The 17,903-nt window shown below is 43.0% G+C and overlaps 1 protein-coding gene across 3 annotated transcripts in view; it reads left to right on the forward strand.

Moving 5' to 3' along the window:
* The first annotated feature begins 4,992 nt into the window (after positions 1–4,992).
* ZFAND3 (zinc finger AN1-type containing 3) overlaps positions 4,993–17,903 on the forward strand; it is a 391,008-nt gene continuing 378,097 nt past the window's right edge. Inside the window, exons 1-2 of one of the 3 annotated variants that reach the window (XM_058306672.2) lie at positions 4,993–5,139; positions 5,655–5,937. In XM_058306672.2, the coding sequence (XP_058162655.1) occupies positions 5,867–5,937 (71 nt within the window). In that variant the 5' untranslated portion in view covers positions 4,993–5,139; positions 5,655–5,866. Of the gene's footprint in view, positions 5,140–5,390; positions 5,938–17,903 lie in introns of those variants that run through there. The other 2 variants (XM_071218439.1, XM_058306673.2) reach the window with 2 other exon arrangements.

The raw sequence follows: 17,903 nt of genomic DNA on the forward strand, positions 1-17,903 counted from the left end.
CAGAAGGAGGGATGAGGTCTAAAGAAGAAAAAAGGGAGTAATATACTCAGATTTGCTCTAGTCCAACTGTATCACTCATTGCAAGCCCTCACAGCTCACTTGGATTGCATCTTTTCTGAACTTTCAGGGGCTGAGAAGCTCCTGAAGAAGGGATTGGAAATGGTATGATTGGGTAGGGTCATCTTTTCTTTTCTGGCAGCCCGAGACCCTTTTCTTTTTTAGGATTATTGAAACTGGCACCCATTCTCCCCAAGGATCCAGGATATTACAGGGCTCTGTCCATGAGAGTGGGTGAGAGTCAAGGGTCACAAGAAAAAACAGCTGGGGAAAACAACTCGGTGGCAAGGCAAGGAGCCCTTGTTAAGGAAGATAGGGTTAGAGTTGGGATTAGGTTTGAGGTCTGGGATTACATTTACAGATAACAATTTTAGGATTAAGACTGAGGCCACAGTTTGGATTGGGCTCATACCAGGTTAGAATTATAATCATGGAAGTATTTGAATTGGGAGTTAGAATCGTGGGGTAAGGATTAGGATCAGGTTGGAATACCATCTGCTCTCTCCAGTCTCTACAAGCACCTTTTTGGTCATGTCTTTCAAGGCTAAGGCCCTGTTTGGCCTTTTAGCAAGAAAGCAGCCCTTGTGAGTCCCTGCCCTTGAGTTCCCATACAACCTCAACTGCTACTCAAGAGCTTGGCTGCTGAAGCATTAATATTATCCTTTTCTAGATCCTATTGAGCACATGGACAGTTCCTTTTTGGCTAAAAGTTACCAAAAAACCACCCCTAAAAGTCACATCACAGGTTCATCTGTAATGTAATCCATACTAGGAAATAGTCAAGACAATTATGACAAATGTACTTCTGCCAATTACTATCACACCTTGGCCTCCTACTTTGATGATGCCCTGATATTTTATGTCCTCTCTGAGCTGTCAGCCATCTAAGCAGGCATGTTATAAAAACTGGTTCATGGGCTCTTCCATTAGAGATCTTGGGATTGAAGAAGGAACAGTTAGCTGGCTTGGGAATATCACAAGAGGAAGTAAATGAACAACTGGTTTCATTTCACACAACTGCAGTGGACGAAAAAGCTAGCAGGAGGTTTCAGTGTGTTTTAGGGAAGGCTGTTTGGTGGCTTAGATATTCCCCCAGGAAAGTCTGATTAGGATGTCAATTCATTATTGGGTCTCACATTGATTTGCAAATATTGTGCCTTTTTATTCATTCAACAAATATTTATTGAATTCCTACCAAATGTACCCTGGGTATTGAGTATATAGTGATGAACAAAATAGACATGATTTTTGGAGAGGAGACACAAATATTTGATTATAAATGAATAGGTGCTATAAGGAAAAGGGTGCCATGTAAGATAACAATGGGACAACATAATTTTAATTGGGGCCTGGGGTCAGTGATGGTTTCTCCAAGGGAATGCAATTATTTAAGATTTATTTATTTCTCCCCACCCCCTTGTTGTTTGCACTTGCTGTGTCTGTTCATCTTCCTTGTTTCTTTAGGAGGCACTGGGAACTGAACCCAGGACCTCAGATATGGGAGGGAGGCACCTAATTGCTTGAGCCACCTCTGTTTCCTGTTTTGTTGTATCTCTCATTATGTTTTCCTTCTTGTGTCTCTTTTGTCAACTTGCTGTGCCTGCCCATCGTGCTGGCTCACTGTCTTCTTTAGGAGGCAATGGAAACCAAACCAGGGACCTACCATATGGTATAGGCGGGTGCTCAGTCACTTGAGCCACATCTGCCTCCCCAGTGGAATGCCATTTAAATTTAGGCCTGAAATAATTTAAGTAGGAATTAGTTGGAAAATGAATCCAAATTCTTGAATTCATTATTCTTTATGCAGGCTGCCAACTTCTTTTTGATTTGCATAGATACCTCTTGGAATCTTTGCTAAGAACATAACTGATGTTTTTTGGGAACTCTGGGCAACAAGAATGGGCCTCCAGAAGCCATGTTTTATTGCAAAACAAGGAGCCTTGACCACATACATCTCCACTTGCTAAAGCCAACTGTACCAAGAGTATGCATTTGACAAAAACTGGGCCAATCGGGTTCTTTCTCCTAGGAAATGGGATTCATAGATAGGTTCATTAATCCCTGCTGGTTTCTTGATGTGAGGATGGGTAAGCTTGGTCATGGTTTACTATGACTATGTTTCCAGAAAAGCAGAGAAAGCAGGTCTGCAGAGAATGATGCAGCTCTGTAGAGACCATGAAGAACATGGGACGAGACTCAAAAAAAGATACATTGAGGTAATAGCTACTTGGCGTCTGGTGGTATTTTAGGTCTTTGTTCCCATCCCTCATGAGATCCTGTTGCTCTGTGCCCTTGGGTTCTGTAAGATTATTTCAGTGATTTTTCTTTTTTGTTTGAGGAAGTTTAAGTGGGCTTCTGTTACTTGCAGACAAAGGGGCTTGACTAAGCTAGTGAATTTTGTCAGATTAGCTCTTTCATTCAGCAGCTGAGGTTGAGTTTGCTCCCATTTCAGTCCTTTTGAAACTAGGTTTTGTGAGAGACAAACATGTAAATTACCTGGTTCAATAATTGCGATTTTATGGGCAGAGGGAGGAGGAATCAATGCTGCCTTTGGCAGTTTGGAAGGAATTATTACTGAAGAAGTAACATCCTCCTGAAGGCTGGAATGTGTTGGGCAAAGTGAGGGAGGGCAGCTGGGGCAGGGAGGAGTAAGAGGGACAAAGGCAGAAACGTAAAGAAGGAAGGTGTATTTGAGGAATACCAACTAGTGGCTGATGTGCAGGGTGCATGGAGGATGATTAGAGCCAAATTATCTAATTTTGTATATATAAGGAGTTTGGACTTGCTGGTAAGTGCTATGTTTTATTAATTGTGTCAGCCTCCAGAGGGGTCAGGAAATGCCTTGTACATACTAGGTACTCAATAAACGCTTGTTGAATAACTGGCAAATAGGCAAGTAGGCAAGCAGGTTGTAAGGATGACAAACTTTTTAGATTAAATTTTTCTTTTGGTTTCAGGGTTTCCTTTTCCACAGTAAAAGGAAATTAAGATGCCATTAAAGCGAAGCGGATGTGGCTCAAGTGATTGGGCTCCCATTTACCATATAGAAGATGCAGGGTTTGATTCCTGGGGCCTTCTGAAGGGAAGCTGGCCTAAGCAGTGAGCTGGCTGGAGTGGAGAGCTTGCCCGCACAGAGAGCTGATGCAGCAAGATGACACAAAAAGAGACGTAGAGAAGAGACAATTAGAAACACAGCAGATTAGGGAGCTGAGGTGGTGCAAGAGATTGAGCGCCTCTCTCCCATTCTCGAAGGTCCCAGGATTGGTTCCTGGTGCCTCCTAAAGAGAAGACAAGCAGACACAGAAGAATACATGGCAAAAGGACACAGAGCAGAGAGCACAAACAACCGGGGGGAGGGGTGCAGAATAAATAAGTAAATCTTATGAAAAAAAGGCGCCATTTAAGAGTCCCACTTAACCTTATTACTTAAATGCTATAAATCTTTCATGAATGTGGCAATTTTATGTCAGTTAGTGAAGATTTAAAAGCAAAGAGTCCTATGAGAGTTAGGTGTGCTGTATGGCTTCATTATGTGGACTTTGGACAGAAATACTTATTGAAAGCTAGTGAAAATCCACAAAATCTAAATACTATGCAAAATAAACCAGCACTCACATTTGGGGGATCTTTGGTTTTAAAGTGGCTTGCTTTTGCAATCATCGTCTTCATTATCAACAGCATCTTTAGGAGGATGCTAAACTAAATTTGATCCTTCGTCTTTAGAAATTCAGAGGACAAAAGATAATTACATCAATGTTAACAAATTAACCTAGGTTGTTGCAGCAAAGCCAGAAGTTCTGAACCGTAGAAATGCACAACCGGCACTCCAGAAAGGTGGATGAACAGTTTTATTACCCAAGGGCCCAGAGGAGAGTCAATCTCCATATTCTGAGCCCCGTTTTTCAGTTTTCATAGGTTTATATATGATTTCAGGTGAGATTGGCATAACTTTTGCTCATTGTCTAACACATTGCTAGGCGAAATTTTGCAAGCAGGGGTGTTACAGATGCAGAATACAGGGGCAAGTTTGCCGGCTGATTTACAGAAAGGGGAGGAAGTCACTCCTTTGATATCTTCCTATTAGACCATGTTTTCACAGGCTGATTTACAGAAACAGGGTACAGGAGTCATTCACTTCATATTCTCCTGCAAAGTCTTGCCCTCACAAGCCGATTCACAGAAGGGGGGGGGGCAGGAGTGACTTCTTAGATATTTTTCCAAGGTTATGCTTTTTATTTCTCAAGAAGGTAATACCTTCTGAGGCTCTCCTATCTTCTGTGGGTTACGGGGATACACAGCAGTTACTTAGAAATTGGCCAGCAAAACCACGGCGTTGAGATATGTCATCAATAATTCATTACTGCCCACGATGGGCTGGGGATCAGAATGAGTTCAGGATAAAGGACTAGGAAAGCTAAAGGACGCATTTTTCAGTGACTCAAACTTCTGATTTTCACCACTGATTGTATCACAGCTCCCCTCTCCATCTCCCAAAACCAACCTGTCCACTCTAGGAAGATGAGAAGCCTCCTAGACTAGGCAATAGTCCTGAACTTGCAGCTCTAGGCTCCGGAAGTGGGGAGGAGGGTTGCGGATCCAGACCCAAATACCCAGCCCCGCCTTTGCGGGGGAGGGGGCCATTTCCAAAGAGCTTCAATACTCCCGAAAGAGGAGACCGGTTCTTTGGGTGAAACTGATAGGGTGGACGGACGGAGGTGGGGCTGGGAAGAAAAATACCCAAAGGTTTGGCAGTTTGGGCAGAAACGCTCACTAACACCACCCAAGACCTAGAGCAGCCGGGCTACGACCTATCCGGCAGTAGAGGATCTCTGCAGCCTAGGGAAGATCGAGACCCACTTCCGGGTTTGGAAGGTCTCCCTCCGGGCTCTCCCCGCACCCGGCTACGGGACACGGCAAACGCATGCGCAGCGCTCGGCCGCCGCTCTGGGACCGGCCCAGCGTACCCTAAACAACTAACCTCCTCCTTCCCCTCCCGCTTGGGGCGTACCATTTGCGTTTAGGGGGAGGTAAAGCACCCCAGAGTACTCAGAACCCTGTTCCCCTTCCTCAGACACGGGAAAGGTAAGTTTGCATCAGATTTTAAAAAGTCCCAAGAATACGAAGACCTCAGAGGCCTGTCGCTCAGTAATGGTCTGACGTTCTTGGCTTTGCCCACGGCCCCGTATTCTTCCTTTGAGTCGCTGAACAAAGTGGCACGCCCGGATCCCAGCTGATCAGCTGCTGGGCTTTGGCGGAGGCTCCCCCGGGCGAGACCATTTGTGACTCCTCGGGAGGGGTGTGTGAGGAGAGGAGGGGGCGGAGCGGCCATTGTCCGGTCAGCGCAGCCTTCGGGGGGAGGGGAGGGTGTTACGGAGTGAGCCGGGGCTCCGAGTTTTACCGCGGCCAGAGCCAGCGGGGGCCTCGGGTCCTTTCTATCGCCGCCCCACGAGACACCGCTTCGGCTGGGGAGCGGCGGTGGGGGCTGACGAGGGCGCCGGGTCTTCCCTCCTTCTCCACGGTCCTGGGTTCACCCGCACGGCTCTCCTCCTCAGCTCCCCTCCCTCTCCGCGCTTCCCCCGGCGCCCCCGTCTCCGCAGGCCAAGTGGTGCGGCCCGCCTCCAGCTGACCGGCCTGGAATCCCGGCTTGGAGCCCCGGACTCGCGCCCGCCCGCGCGCCCGCTCCCTCCCCCTCCCCCCGCCCCGAGCCCCCCGACGCCGCCGCCGCCGCCGCCTCCTTCGAGCGGGGCCCAGGCCCAGCCGTCGCCACCGCTGCCGCCGCCGCCGCCGAGCTCCACCGCCGCCGAGCACCATGGGAGACGCCGGGAGCGAGCGCAGCAAAGCGCCCAGCTTGCCGCCTCGCTGTCCCTGCGGCTTCTGGGGGTAAGTCCCCAGCCGGGTGGGGGCGGGGGGCGCGGGCGCCGGGGTGCCCGGGCGGGCCTCGGGGCCGGGAGAGGCCGGGACCCTGGGGGCTGGGCCCAAGCCAGGCCCACCGGGATAGAGCAGGGGCCGCGCGTCCTGGGGAGGGGCGCTGGGTGAAGGGTTGGAGGTGGGCAAAGAAGGCCCTGCCCAGGGTGCGCTGCCTACTCCCTGGGACTCGTCTGTCTGAGGCTCCCGCCTCTAGGGGCCGCCCGGGCCACGGGTGTCGGGGGCAGGGCAGTGGGGGAGGGATGAGGGGCAGTGTTGGCACCTCCCGGTGGAGCAGGGGTGCCCCCTAACCTTGGCTTATGGAAGCCAGCCCCCACCCCACCGCCCACTTGGTATGATTTGCTGTCCTGGCCCCGGGAGGGTATTTCCTCTGACTTTTTCACCCTTCTTTCCCCGTCCCCCAGAGACTTGCATCATCACTTCCTAAATTATATCCCAGTGCTCCATTTGCTTTCAGGAAGCTCTTCACACGTCACCCATTAAAAAAAAAAAAAAAAAAAAAATTGAGCCCAGCATTCATGCTGGGGTAAAGTTATAAGACTGTGTTGAGGTCTCATCCTTCGTTAAAACATGTTTCAGAAGATCTGTAAAATTTTCCTGTGAAAAGCACCTCAAGTTAGCCTGGCTTGGGAATGTGAAAGTCAGTTTGTTCCGTTGGCTGAAATTCCCCCCTTCCCCATTTTTTAAGATGAGGAAAATAATGTTCACATTGGGCAGTGAGTATTATTACTTGGCTATTCTGTATTGGGGTAAAAAATGTAAAATCTGTCCAAAGTTAGTTTGAATTCTTCTTTTAATTCTTTAAATTTTATAGGTTTCTGCCCCTATTACCTAACTGCTTCGTCCATCATATCTTATGATTAAAGTTACTTTAGTAGGGGAGCTGGACACTTTGAAGGCCAACTTTTGTGATTGAGCCTTTTTTTCTTCTTAAGATTCAGTATATTCTCAGGGGCATAAGGCAGGAAGGAAATGAATATTTCTGGTGAGGAGATTGTGGAAGAAATATTGAAGTATTTTATCTCGCAGATCTTAGGAATGGTTAAGGAAGAAATTAAGACTATGATTTTGGGAGCACAGGGAAATATTAGAAAATGGATCTTAGTGTAGATTTCTGTATTTGTCAAATCAAAAGGTTATAAAAGTGGATTCTCATTTTCTCATCTCTGCCTTTATCAGAAATTTCTGGCTAGAATACTAGTTAAAAATATCTTAGGTTTATAGTCTCCCTTCATTTTGATTTGAAAACAATAACTTGGTATATACTAAGTGCTTTCATAAACCTTAGGAAGTACGACTTTTTTCCTTTATTAATAGTTGGGGAACCTGAGGCTTTTAAAGGGTGGATAACTTGCCTATGGCACTCAGGCTGTAGGGTGGTGGAGTTGATGAACTCTTTAGAGTACTGTGATCACTTTTATGACATCAGCTTGCTGCTCTGGAAAAATGTGGTGTCATAAGCCTCAGATTGTAACTCATAATAAGAAGACATGTGGCCTAAAGAAAGATGCTGCCAATGGCAACTAATGCCTAGGGCTTATCAGAGAGGTCTGTTTCCTGGCAACATGGTTTATGTCCTTGCGACCATTATCCTGAGTGGAACCCTTATTGAAACTTATATCAAGGCTTAGAAAGCAAGGAAGTGCAATAGCTTTTTTATTATCCATCAGGGTACTGAGTAACATCAAGAGAGATTGGTAGTAGCGTAGAGGAAAAGTTATATTAATGCTGTAAGCAACCAGAGTTTACTGTGATTTGCCTAATAGAAGTAGAGAGCAAAAACACACTGATATTTTTGTGGTGACAAGTGTTCTGTTTAATGTTTTAGCCTTTCCTAAGGGTGTGCTTGTAGGTACATGTGTAATTTGCATTTTATACCAAAGTATAATGAAATTGTCACCTTATTTACGTTATATAACTTTGAACATGTTCCCTTGTGGCATGGGTCAGGTTTATACTATGTTTGTTAAGTAAGTTTAGAATATTTTCAAGAAATATTTGAGTGTCTCTGCTATAATGGTGAACAAGAGGACACTAATCCCATCCTCTGGGAGCAGGGGGGATAGAGAAGTAAATTGACAGTTAAAGTGTGCTATGATTGTTACAGGCTGCTATGGGAGAGATACCTACCTCAGCAGGAGTGGGTGTAGAGAAAAGGTAGCCTAGAGGAAGTGACAGTTGAGCCTATACCTGAAAGATAGGTAGGAGAAGAGGAAGGAATGGAAATAGAGAGCCATGAAGAGTGTTAAACTTTAAAGCAGAGAATAGAATGAGTGAAGTCCTTGAGGTGAAAGAGAGTCCTACACACTTGAGGAGCTGAAAGTTCACTTAGGTTGATTGGTAGATTGTAAAGTGGGATCAGCTAGTGATGAGGCTGGGGGGTGGTGGCGGCGGCGGAGGAAGAGAAATTGTTGGTGTGGGGGCCTGTAGGTAATGCTGAGGACTTTAGACCTTTATCCTAAGTAGTGGGGAGCTAGTGAAGAACTTTGAGCAGGGAGTGATGTACTATTCTTTCAAGTGAAAGATTAATTGGTTAATCTTGAGAGTGGTCTGGATGTGTGGGTATGAATGTATTTATCTGTAGGGATGTGTGAGGTATATGTGTTTTTGGATGTGTTGTAATCTGGAGGTACAGGAGACCTGATAGGAGTAATCCAGCCAGTGATGGTGATGATCTGAACTGGTGTAGTGGGAGGGAGAATGGGGAGAAATAGATGGATGTGATAAGCCATTAAGGCCATATCTTGGCCTTTTCTCTTCATGAACATGAAGGTATGTTTTCTGCCAACCTGTGCAGCATTGCACCCTGTGGAGACCATAGGTCTATAAAGTCAGCAAGCCAGGGCCCACACCCCACCCTTTGCAGAGAAGCCTCTCAGCAGATTGTTCTGGCACCAGCAGAATAAAGGCATTATCTTTAGGATTGTTCCTTTTTCCAGTGACTCAGGCTGCAGGATTTGCTGCCCGGCTGTGACCAGACAGGATACCAGTCAGTGAATTAAATAGGAGAGCTTTGAGGTTGTTTTTTTTTTTTTTCTGGTAATGCAATTAGAAAGGAGAATGCCAAGAGGAGCATTCAGTTCAAAAGTTAGTGCTTGGAACAGTTGTCAGTTCTCCCTCTCTTGGTTTATAGCTTGTAATTGTGTGCAGGTGGTGCTGATTTTATAGAAAAACCATTTCTCCACTGGGTAACTTGGCTCCCTTGGCAGGTGTTGAAGATGAACCTGTATGGAAGATTAACCTGAAGTTAGAAGTTGTATGGTTGCTGTACAGTGTTTTTAGGGTTATGATCATAAGAAAGTTTTTTTCCTGAGACATGAATTTAAACTCATAGTAAAATACGAGCATTTCCTTGGCCCATTTTGGCATTAAGTAATCATGCAAAAAAAAAAAAAAAAAGCTAGTTTATAATTGTCAAATATGGAAAGAGATAGTAAATGAGTACATTTCCTTTAGTTGATACATATGTATACCCAAAAGCACTTTCTAAACCAGGGGTTCTTAACCAGGGGTCCTTGGATGGTTTCAGGGGGTCTGTGAGCTTGAAGTGAAAAAGATCAACTTAATATCTTTGTTTTCTGACCTGTAACTGAAATCTAGCATTTCCTTCACTTATGAATGTATGCAATAAATTACAGTAGTATTCATTTATCACATTACAGTTGTTCCCTACCTCAAAAAATCGCTTATGCTCATCCATATTTCGAAATTATGATAGTTGTTAAACCCGACGCTAGTTGAGTGTCGTAAAACTTTCTGCCCCTACATTCTGAGAAGGGGTCTGTGGTTTTCACCTGACTGACAGAGGCCCCACTTTTACAGATATAGGAGGCATTAATTGAAGCTACATTTTAAATGGTTTAGCCATTAAACATGTATTGAAACACATAAATTCTTCATAAATGTTTTCGAATATTGTGGAAAGAGGAGCCCTGGAGGGAAGCAGGTGTGGCTCAATTGATAAGGTTTCTGACTGCCACATGGGAGGAGCTGGGTTCAATCCCTGGGGCCTCCTGGTGAAAAAAGAAGTGTGCCTGTGCAGCGAGCCAGTGCCTGTGTGGAGAGCCATTGCCGGCGTGGTGAGCTGAGTGCCTGTGCAGCCAGCTGAGTACCTGCAAGGTGATCCAGTGCTCGCACAAGTGAGTTACACAGCAAGGTGATGGCGCATCAAAAGAGAGATGAAGGGGAGAGTCAAGGTGAAACTCAGCAGAGACCAGGAACTGAAGTGTGTCAGGTGACAGGGAACCTCTCTCCACATCAGAGGTCCCCAGGATGGAATCACAGTGAATCCTAGAGGAGGAAAAACAAGAAGAGAAAACAAAAAGAGAAACAGATGCAGAAGATCACACAGCGAATGGACACAGCAAAAACATCAGGGCGGGGGACGGGGAGGAGAAAAATAAATTAAAAAAAAAAAAAGCAGCCCTAGAATATTATTGAAAAGACAGAAGATGAGAATAAGAATATACTGAGATTTTTTTTTTTAAGATTTATTTTTATTCCCCCGCCCCCCCTTTTCACCTTTGTCTGCGTACTGTATCCATTGGCTGTGTGTTCTTCTCTGTCTGATGGTATTCTCATTAGGCAGCTCCAGGAACCGATCCTGGGACCTTCTGGAGTAGGAGAGAGGTCATTACTCTCTTGTGCCACCTCATCTTCCTGTTCTGCTACATCTTCTTATTTTCTCTCCTCTGTGTCTCTTGTGTCATCTTGCTGTGTCAGCTCTCTGGGTTGGGCAGCACTCCTGCACCAGTTGGCTTTCCCACACAGTGTGGCATTCCCACACAGTGTGGCATTCCCACGCAGGGTGGCACTCCTGCGCGGGCTGCATTCCCGCATGGGGTGGCACTCCACGTGGGCTAGCTCGCTGCATGGGCCAGCTTTGCCCTCACCAGGAGGCCCTGGGCATTGAACCCTGGACTTCCTATATGGTAGATGGGAGTCCAGTTGGTTGAGCTACATCTGTTTCCCCATTCTGAATTTCTTGTAGGATAATAAAGTAATTAGGATGGGGAAAGATAGAAATGTGTATTTTTTCTAATTGTACTTACTAAGTATAAAAACCCAATTATTATAATTGATATTTTGCTGCCACAATTAGATATTCTCCATGACAGTACAATATTATGGAAACCTTGGGAAGTGCTATTTCTTTCACAAATAAGCATCAAGTATAGTAGACATAAATATTCAGTCCTGTAGTATTTAGGGAATAATGGAGTATTTAAATATGGAGCCTACTGGGTAAACTATTCATTGTTTTGATGAAGAAAAATCACTTCATCTGTTTTAATGGATCATGTCATCCAACAAGTATTACACAGATACATTTTCTTTAGGGAAATAGATTTTATGAGTAATTCATTTTTGTGATAATTTACTCGATCTGCTAGATTATATATGTTTTTTTAAGTAAAGATGGAAACAGGCAGAGATAAGGAATAATCTCACAAAATAATTTCCATTCCTGAAATGGTTACTAGTAGAAAGTTGATAGAAAATATAAACATAATTTATTTTATTCTATTTTATATCTGGCACACACACACAAGATACTGACTAGTTTAGCTTAAATAGAATGAATAATTTTTTTCCTCTGAGGCCAGGCTTTGTGAATTGATTTAGAACCTTGGCATCTCTTTCTGTTTCTGTTACTGTGTGTCATTATGCCTCTTCAGTCTCAGTCTCCCAATTGAAACATGTTGCCATACTTCAGCCAGCTTAACCTCAGCTTTCAAGTTCATGTGAACACAGCATGAGGCATTAGTTAATCAGTAGAATGTTTATTCCAGTGATGTCACTCATTATCCCTTGATTATAAAACCCCCTGAAACATTCTTTTAAAAACAAAACAACTTGTTTATGCAGTTAATCAGCAATTCTCAGTATTATATGCATCTGAAGATATAACATGATTTGAGTTAAGTGTTCATTGTCAATACACTTATCTTCTTGCCCCATTTTTATGATCAATTTGGGATATCCAGAAACTACAAAATTTATTACAAAATTTATTCTACCTACGTTATGGAATATAGGGAAATTCTTTTATTTTTTTAATTTTTAATTTTTTTGTCTTTTTTTTTTAAAGATACATGGATAAAAAAACGTTTAAAAAGTATAAGAAATTTGCATATACCCCCCCCCCACTCCTCCCACTTCAACAACCTCTTTCATCGTTGTGGCATATGCATTGCGTTTGGTGAATACATTTTGGAGCACTGCTGCACCACATGGATTATAGCTTTCATTGTAGTTTACACTCTTCCCCAGGCCATTTAGTGGGTTATGGCAGGATGTATAATGTCCAGCATCTATCCCTGCAGTATCATTCCGGACAACCCCAAGTCCTGAAAATGCCCCCACATCACATCTCTTCTTCCCTCTCCTACCCTCAGCAACTACTGTGGCCACTTTCTCCACTTCAGTGCTACAGTTTTTTTCACTGCTAGTCACAGTAGTTCTGTAGTAGAATACCAGTAAGTCCACTGTAATCCATATTTTATTCCTCCATCCTGTGGACCCTGGGATGGTGATGTCCACTCCACCTCTAAATCGAGAGGGGGCTTAGATCCCTCATCGCTGATGGATATGATTCTCCTGCTTGCAGTTGTGGGCACTCTTGGTTCTCTGTTGTGGTGTCCAACCATCTTCATCTCCCTATTAGCTGACCTGGGTAAGTCCAAGGAACCGGAGAGTAGGTGTTGCAACTCTGCTGAGGCTCAGGGCCCAGCTGGCATATGTCTAGTCCAGAGATTCAAGTCTCCTGAGTATACACTAACCCCAGCGCCAACCACAGGTTCAATAAAAGTGACAGAAGAGGCTTGTGTAGAAAGGTAACATCTGAATCCAACTCCATCATGTTCAGGAGTACAAATTTAAAAGTAGGGCTCACTGACAAGGCACTGAACTCCAGAGCCATCTGCCATGACCGTAGAACCTGTGTGTCTCTGCAGCCCTCAGAAGTACCAGGACCTGGAATTGTATATACTTTGGCTGTCTCTGGGATCCTGCTGAGACGTGCATAAGCGCGACCCCTCTGTTGACCTCCGACTCATTTTGAAAACTCTTAGCCATATAAACTCATTCGTCTTTTCCATTTCCCCCCTTTACTCAAGATCTTTTTGTAGTTGCATCACCAGCTGGTGATTGGTAGTAATCCTTTCGGTGCCAGGGAAGCTCATCCCCAAAAGTCATGTCCCACACTGTGGAGACAGTAACGAATTTAAATGCTATGTTTGGCTTAGAGAGTGGCCACATTTGAGCAACATGGAGGCTCTCAGGAGGTAACTCTTAGGCACCCTGCAGCTCTAGGACTAGTTGAAATTTCACGCTCACAGGCTCATAAGCATAGTCATCAGTATGAAGGGCCCACTGGACCATCCTTCGTCACTGATCTTTGCCTTTGAACTTGGGGGATTGTTGCTGTTCCACTGGGGAATGTGACAGAGCTCCCTGGCTAGGAACTCAGTACTCCCTCAGTTGTTGTTTATAACTCTACCTACTATGACAATACCCAATCAATATCTGAACATTTTTATATACCCTATATACATGCCCTGGAGAACTCCCTTCCAACCATGTGTCCCCATCAGTAACACCCACACCAGTGTTCCTCCCCTGCCATAGCTGAAACCCTCTGGGATCCAAAACTTCTTCAAAAATGAAGCCTAATATACTGCCAAATTCAATTAGTAGGAAAATGAAACAGTAGTGATAGTATTGAAGATTAGAATTAGAATACAAACTAATTTAGAAAAACTAAAATAAAGTAAAAAATAAATCGGGGTATTAAAAACTGAAAAATACCATAAAACTTTGTTTTTGATGTTTTGCCTTTCATCACTGTAATAGATGTTGCCCTGTATACAGTAGCAAGGCAGTCTCTTTCATTCCTTCCTCATAGTGATTTCTATTATATTTTTTTAAAAAGAAAACTTGTCTTTGTTTTTTTTGAGGCAATTTCCTTTTAGAATTAGGTCTAGTTAGCATATAGGACATACATGGCTCCTTTGGTATTATCCTCTCCTCCTCCCCACTTTACTACCTTCCCCCTAAAGGAGGAGAATGTAATATTTTATGATCCTTGCCTATTTTGACTAAAAATCATTCTGAAAAGTTTTGACTGAAAGTGTCTTCATAATCCTTAATGGTATCGAAGTTGCTATTTTTTTAATTAACCCTTTCCTAGCTGGAAAAACTGGGAGGGGGATAAGAATTTTTAAAAATGAATAAAGTTCTTTAGAAAACAACGTAAAATGGTGTAGTAAATATTATTTACCTAGAGCTGAATACGAGGGGTGGGAACTAATAAAATTGGGATTTTTTATTAGGTTCTAAGGGGATTGTATCTGTGCAAGTGTTGTAAAGTTTTGAAATCCTAAAATCACATGTCAAGTTTGAGATTAAACATTCTTTTCTCTATTTAAAGAGGGGTTAAGTTTAATATTTTAACCAAGCCAAATGAAGGAAGTGACTGGTAAAGACTCAGCAATGTATAATTTTAATGAAACACTTAAAAAAAAAAACAAAAAACACTTAAAACTCCCAGTTCTGGCATGTTGGGTGTTGTGGGACTTGGTGTCAGAGTGGTTTTGCAAAAGAGGGTCTTCAGTCCACCTGTGTCACTTAGTTCTTCTAGGGGATTTGAGGTACAGGCTGATCTTGCTCTGCGTTGAACCCCTGTATAACACAATTAAATTGCTGAATGAGATATTTAGCCATAAGGAAGAAATTTTCCATACATATTTAATGCAGAAGGGAGGTTGAGGAACTTTAATAACCAAAATCTTTGACAGTATTCTATAATTGCCCTGGCCAGTATGGTATCCACTAGCCACATGCAGTTTAAATCCAGATTAATTAATTACAGTGAAATCAAATGAAAAATCAGTTCTACAGTCGCGCTAGTGACATATTACGTGCCCACAGCTATTGAGGGCACTATTTACCCTATCATAAAACACAGAAAGAGAACACTTTCATCTTCCCAGAAAGTTCTTTTGTATATTGCTGTTCTAGAATGTTGACCTGATTGATGACCAAGATTTTCAAGCCTATTTTCTTGTGGACTTTCTGGACCTCTGTTTTCTTGTATTCTAAAAATGAGGGACTTGTTTTAATTAGCTCCAAGTTTCCTTGCACCTCTAACATTTTATTTCCATTGGGAAAAGCAATGCTGTTATTAATCCACATTACTGGTAGAGTGCTTCTTTGACCAGTTATTGGGAATTAAAATTTCATTACAAGTTAGTCTATAATTTGAATATTGTTTCGTGTTAGCTATGGAATATGGAATGAATCATTTTAGCTCTTTTTTTTTTTTAAAGCAGTATTAAATTGGCACCTCAGAGGCCTGTAAAAGTGAGACTGGTCTAAGAGAGCAATTTTTTTTTTTCTCTTTAGTGAGATAATTTCTGAAGGTACTCAGCCTGGGCTAAATGACTTTTATAAGGGAAAAGTGTTTTAACAAATGGTGTAAATCTCACATGGCAGCTTTTGATATGTGAATAGGAATGAGTGCATTGGATTTTCTAGTAAATTCAAATACATACAGAGGAAGGTGGAATGTATTGGAATATCCATCTGCAGTGGGCAGAACCAAACTGATTCGGATACACCAAGCTGAAAGATGGCACAAAATGAAGGAAAATCTGTCATTCATGAGGGCAGAGAACAGAGCTGCAAACAGTGCCAAGCACCCAAAGTTGTGGCTGTAGCCGTCGACCACGGGAAGCTAGCTGCATTTGTTCTTTTCAGCTGTACCAGATGTTTTAGGGCAGAATGTCCTGAGAGAGGTCCTAAGGAATGGGAGCTGCCTGCTTCTACTTTTTGGCCTTAGGACAGGAATCACACCCATAGATAGCATTTTGTGTTTCTAGGTTGTGGATGGGCTCTTTTCAGCCTCACTGCTGCATCATTAATGATCTGGCAAAGAGTAAGGTTGGTGGTGATGTACTTGGGACATTTTGGGGAGTGTCTTTTCTTATCTCTGCTAAAGTGAGGTGTTATGGAGTAACAACTGTGATATCCTAGCTATTCTTGAACTTTTAGACATTGGTAAGTCGTAGTGCATTTATGTAAAATAATCATACCCTTAGTCTACTTTTTGGAAGGAGGAGCATTCTGACCACCCATGAGTATTACAGATTCTCTTCCCACAGTCGGTTCTCGTGCCAGGCACTTAGTTTTCTCATACAAGCTTATGATGGTGGTAGTAGTCCTGAACACAGTATGAGGAGGTTTGTATAGCTCATGATACCGAACTGTGGAATAGTGGGAGCAGGAAGTTGGGGAACACAGAGAAGGTGGCAGAGGGTTTTGCTGATTATGTCCATGCTTTCAAAGCTTCTGCCTATTTCACATCATCCTTTTTCACCCTTTTTCAGTTTTTAATCCATTCTAGGGTACTTTATATGGATAGATGTGCTGGCAAAATTATTTCCTGAGAGAATTTTTGCTTTATGTAATGAATGACAGACATAAAGTAGATGGAGCAATGTAGTCATTCTTAAACTGGTCAGAAGTGTATTAACCATTAAGAAATAATAATAAACTGGAGGTGGGGGAAGATGTGGTGTCTTTCAACATGAATCATAACTTTCTAAATTTATGATTTCTTGGACTCTGCCTAGGGAAACATGGATATGGTATTCCATTTTAGGGCAATATTGTTTCTAATCATGATTTTCTTCTTTTTCTTAATTTGCCACTGAAATCCAGAAAACCAGGCTTGTCAAGTCTGTATGTGTTACATATGAAACTTCGTGAAGACTGTTTGACTTTACGATATGCAGTTGTATTTAGTTTGCCTTTCCCTTTTAATGTAACTCAGAGGTATGTCTGCCTTTAAAAGTAGAGTACTGTTCTTGGATGTTGACCCATAAAAATGTTGGTGTAAGGGAATTGTGTTTTTTTTGTAATTTTTAAAATTTTTTTTTTTAATATTACATTCAAAAAATATGAAGTCCCCATGTACCCCCCACCGCCCTCACCCCACTCCTTCCCCCATAGCAGCATTCTCCTCCATCATCATGAGACATTCATTGCATTTGGTGAATATATCTCTGAGCATCGCTGCACCTCATGGTCAGTGGGTCACATCATAGCCCACACTCTCCCACGTTCCATCCAGTGGGCCATGGGAGGACCTACAATGTCCAGTAGTTGTCCCTGCAGCACCACCCAAGACAACTCCAAGTCCAGAAAACGCCCCCACATCTCATCTCTTCCTCCCATTCCCGACACCCAGCAGCCACCATGGCCACTTTTTCCACACCAATGCCACATTTTCTTCGATTACTAACCACAATAGTTCATGAATAGAATATCAGTAAGTCCTGTTTTTTTATTTTGTTAATCTGGGGTGAAATGTTTGTGTAATCTCAGAGGCCAGTATTCCCTGTTTTTGTGAAAAGGTCACTGTTAATTACCTTTCCCCATATGTCCCTCTCCCCCAATGCTATAGCACTTCCAAGATATGCTTAAACCGTGCATTTTATCTGTGGTACTAATTTTTAAAGGCTTTGAAAATGTTGGCTACATTGTTGAGTGAAAGTGTAGAATATTAGAGTTGTTTCAGGAGTTTATAATCTCAATATATCAATATGGATTAGTTTAGACAGTGATAGTCACAGTAAAACCTGTTCTGTAGCAATATGTCCATTTTATTAGCCTGGCTTTTAGACTGTCTGGTGACTAGATACTCCAGTTTGATAGTTGAAAGCTCCCTAAGTTTGCCTGAATAATTTTCATTGTAAATTAGATATTTACACTGTGTGTGTTTTTGGTTGGAGCTAGGGACAAAAAAGAATGCATTGCTTTGGTTTTGTGTTTAAATTTGGCATACAGAAAAGTCACCAGACAGGTCCATGTCAGGTACTAGATTTGGAGGTAAGTTGGAAGGATAAGGACACAGAAGG

Source organism: Dasypus novemcinctus, chromosome 11 (genome assembly GCF_030445035.2).
Source record: "Dasypus novemcinctus isolate mDasNov1 chromosome 11, mDasNov1.1.hap2, whole genome shotgun sequence".
Lineage (NCBI taxonomy): Eukaryota > Metazoa > Chordata > Mammalia > Cingulata > Dasypodidae > Dasypus > Dasypus novemcinctus.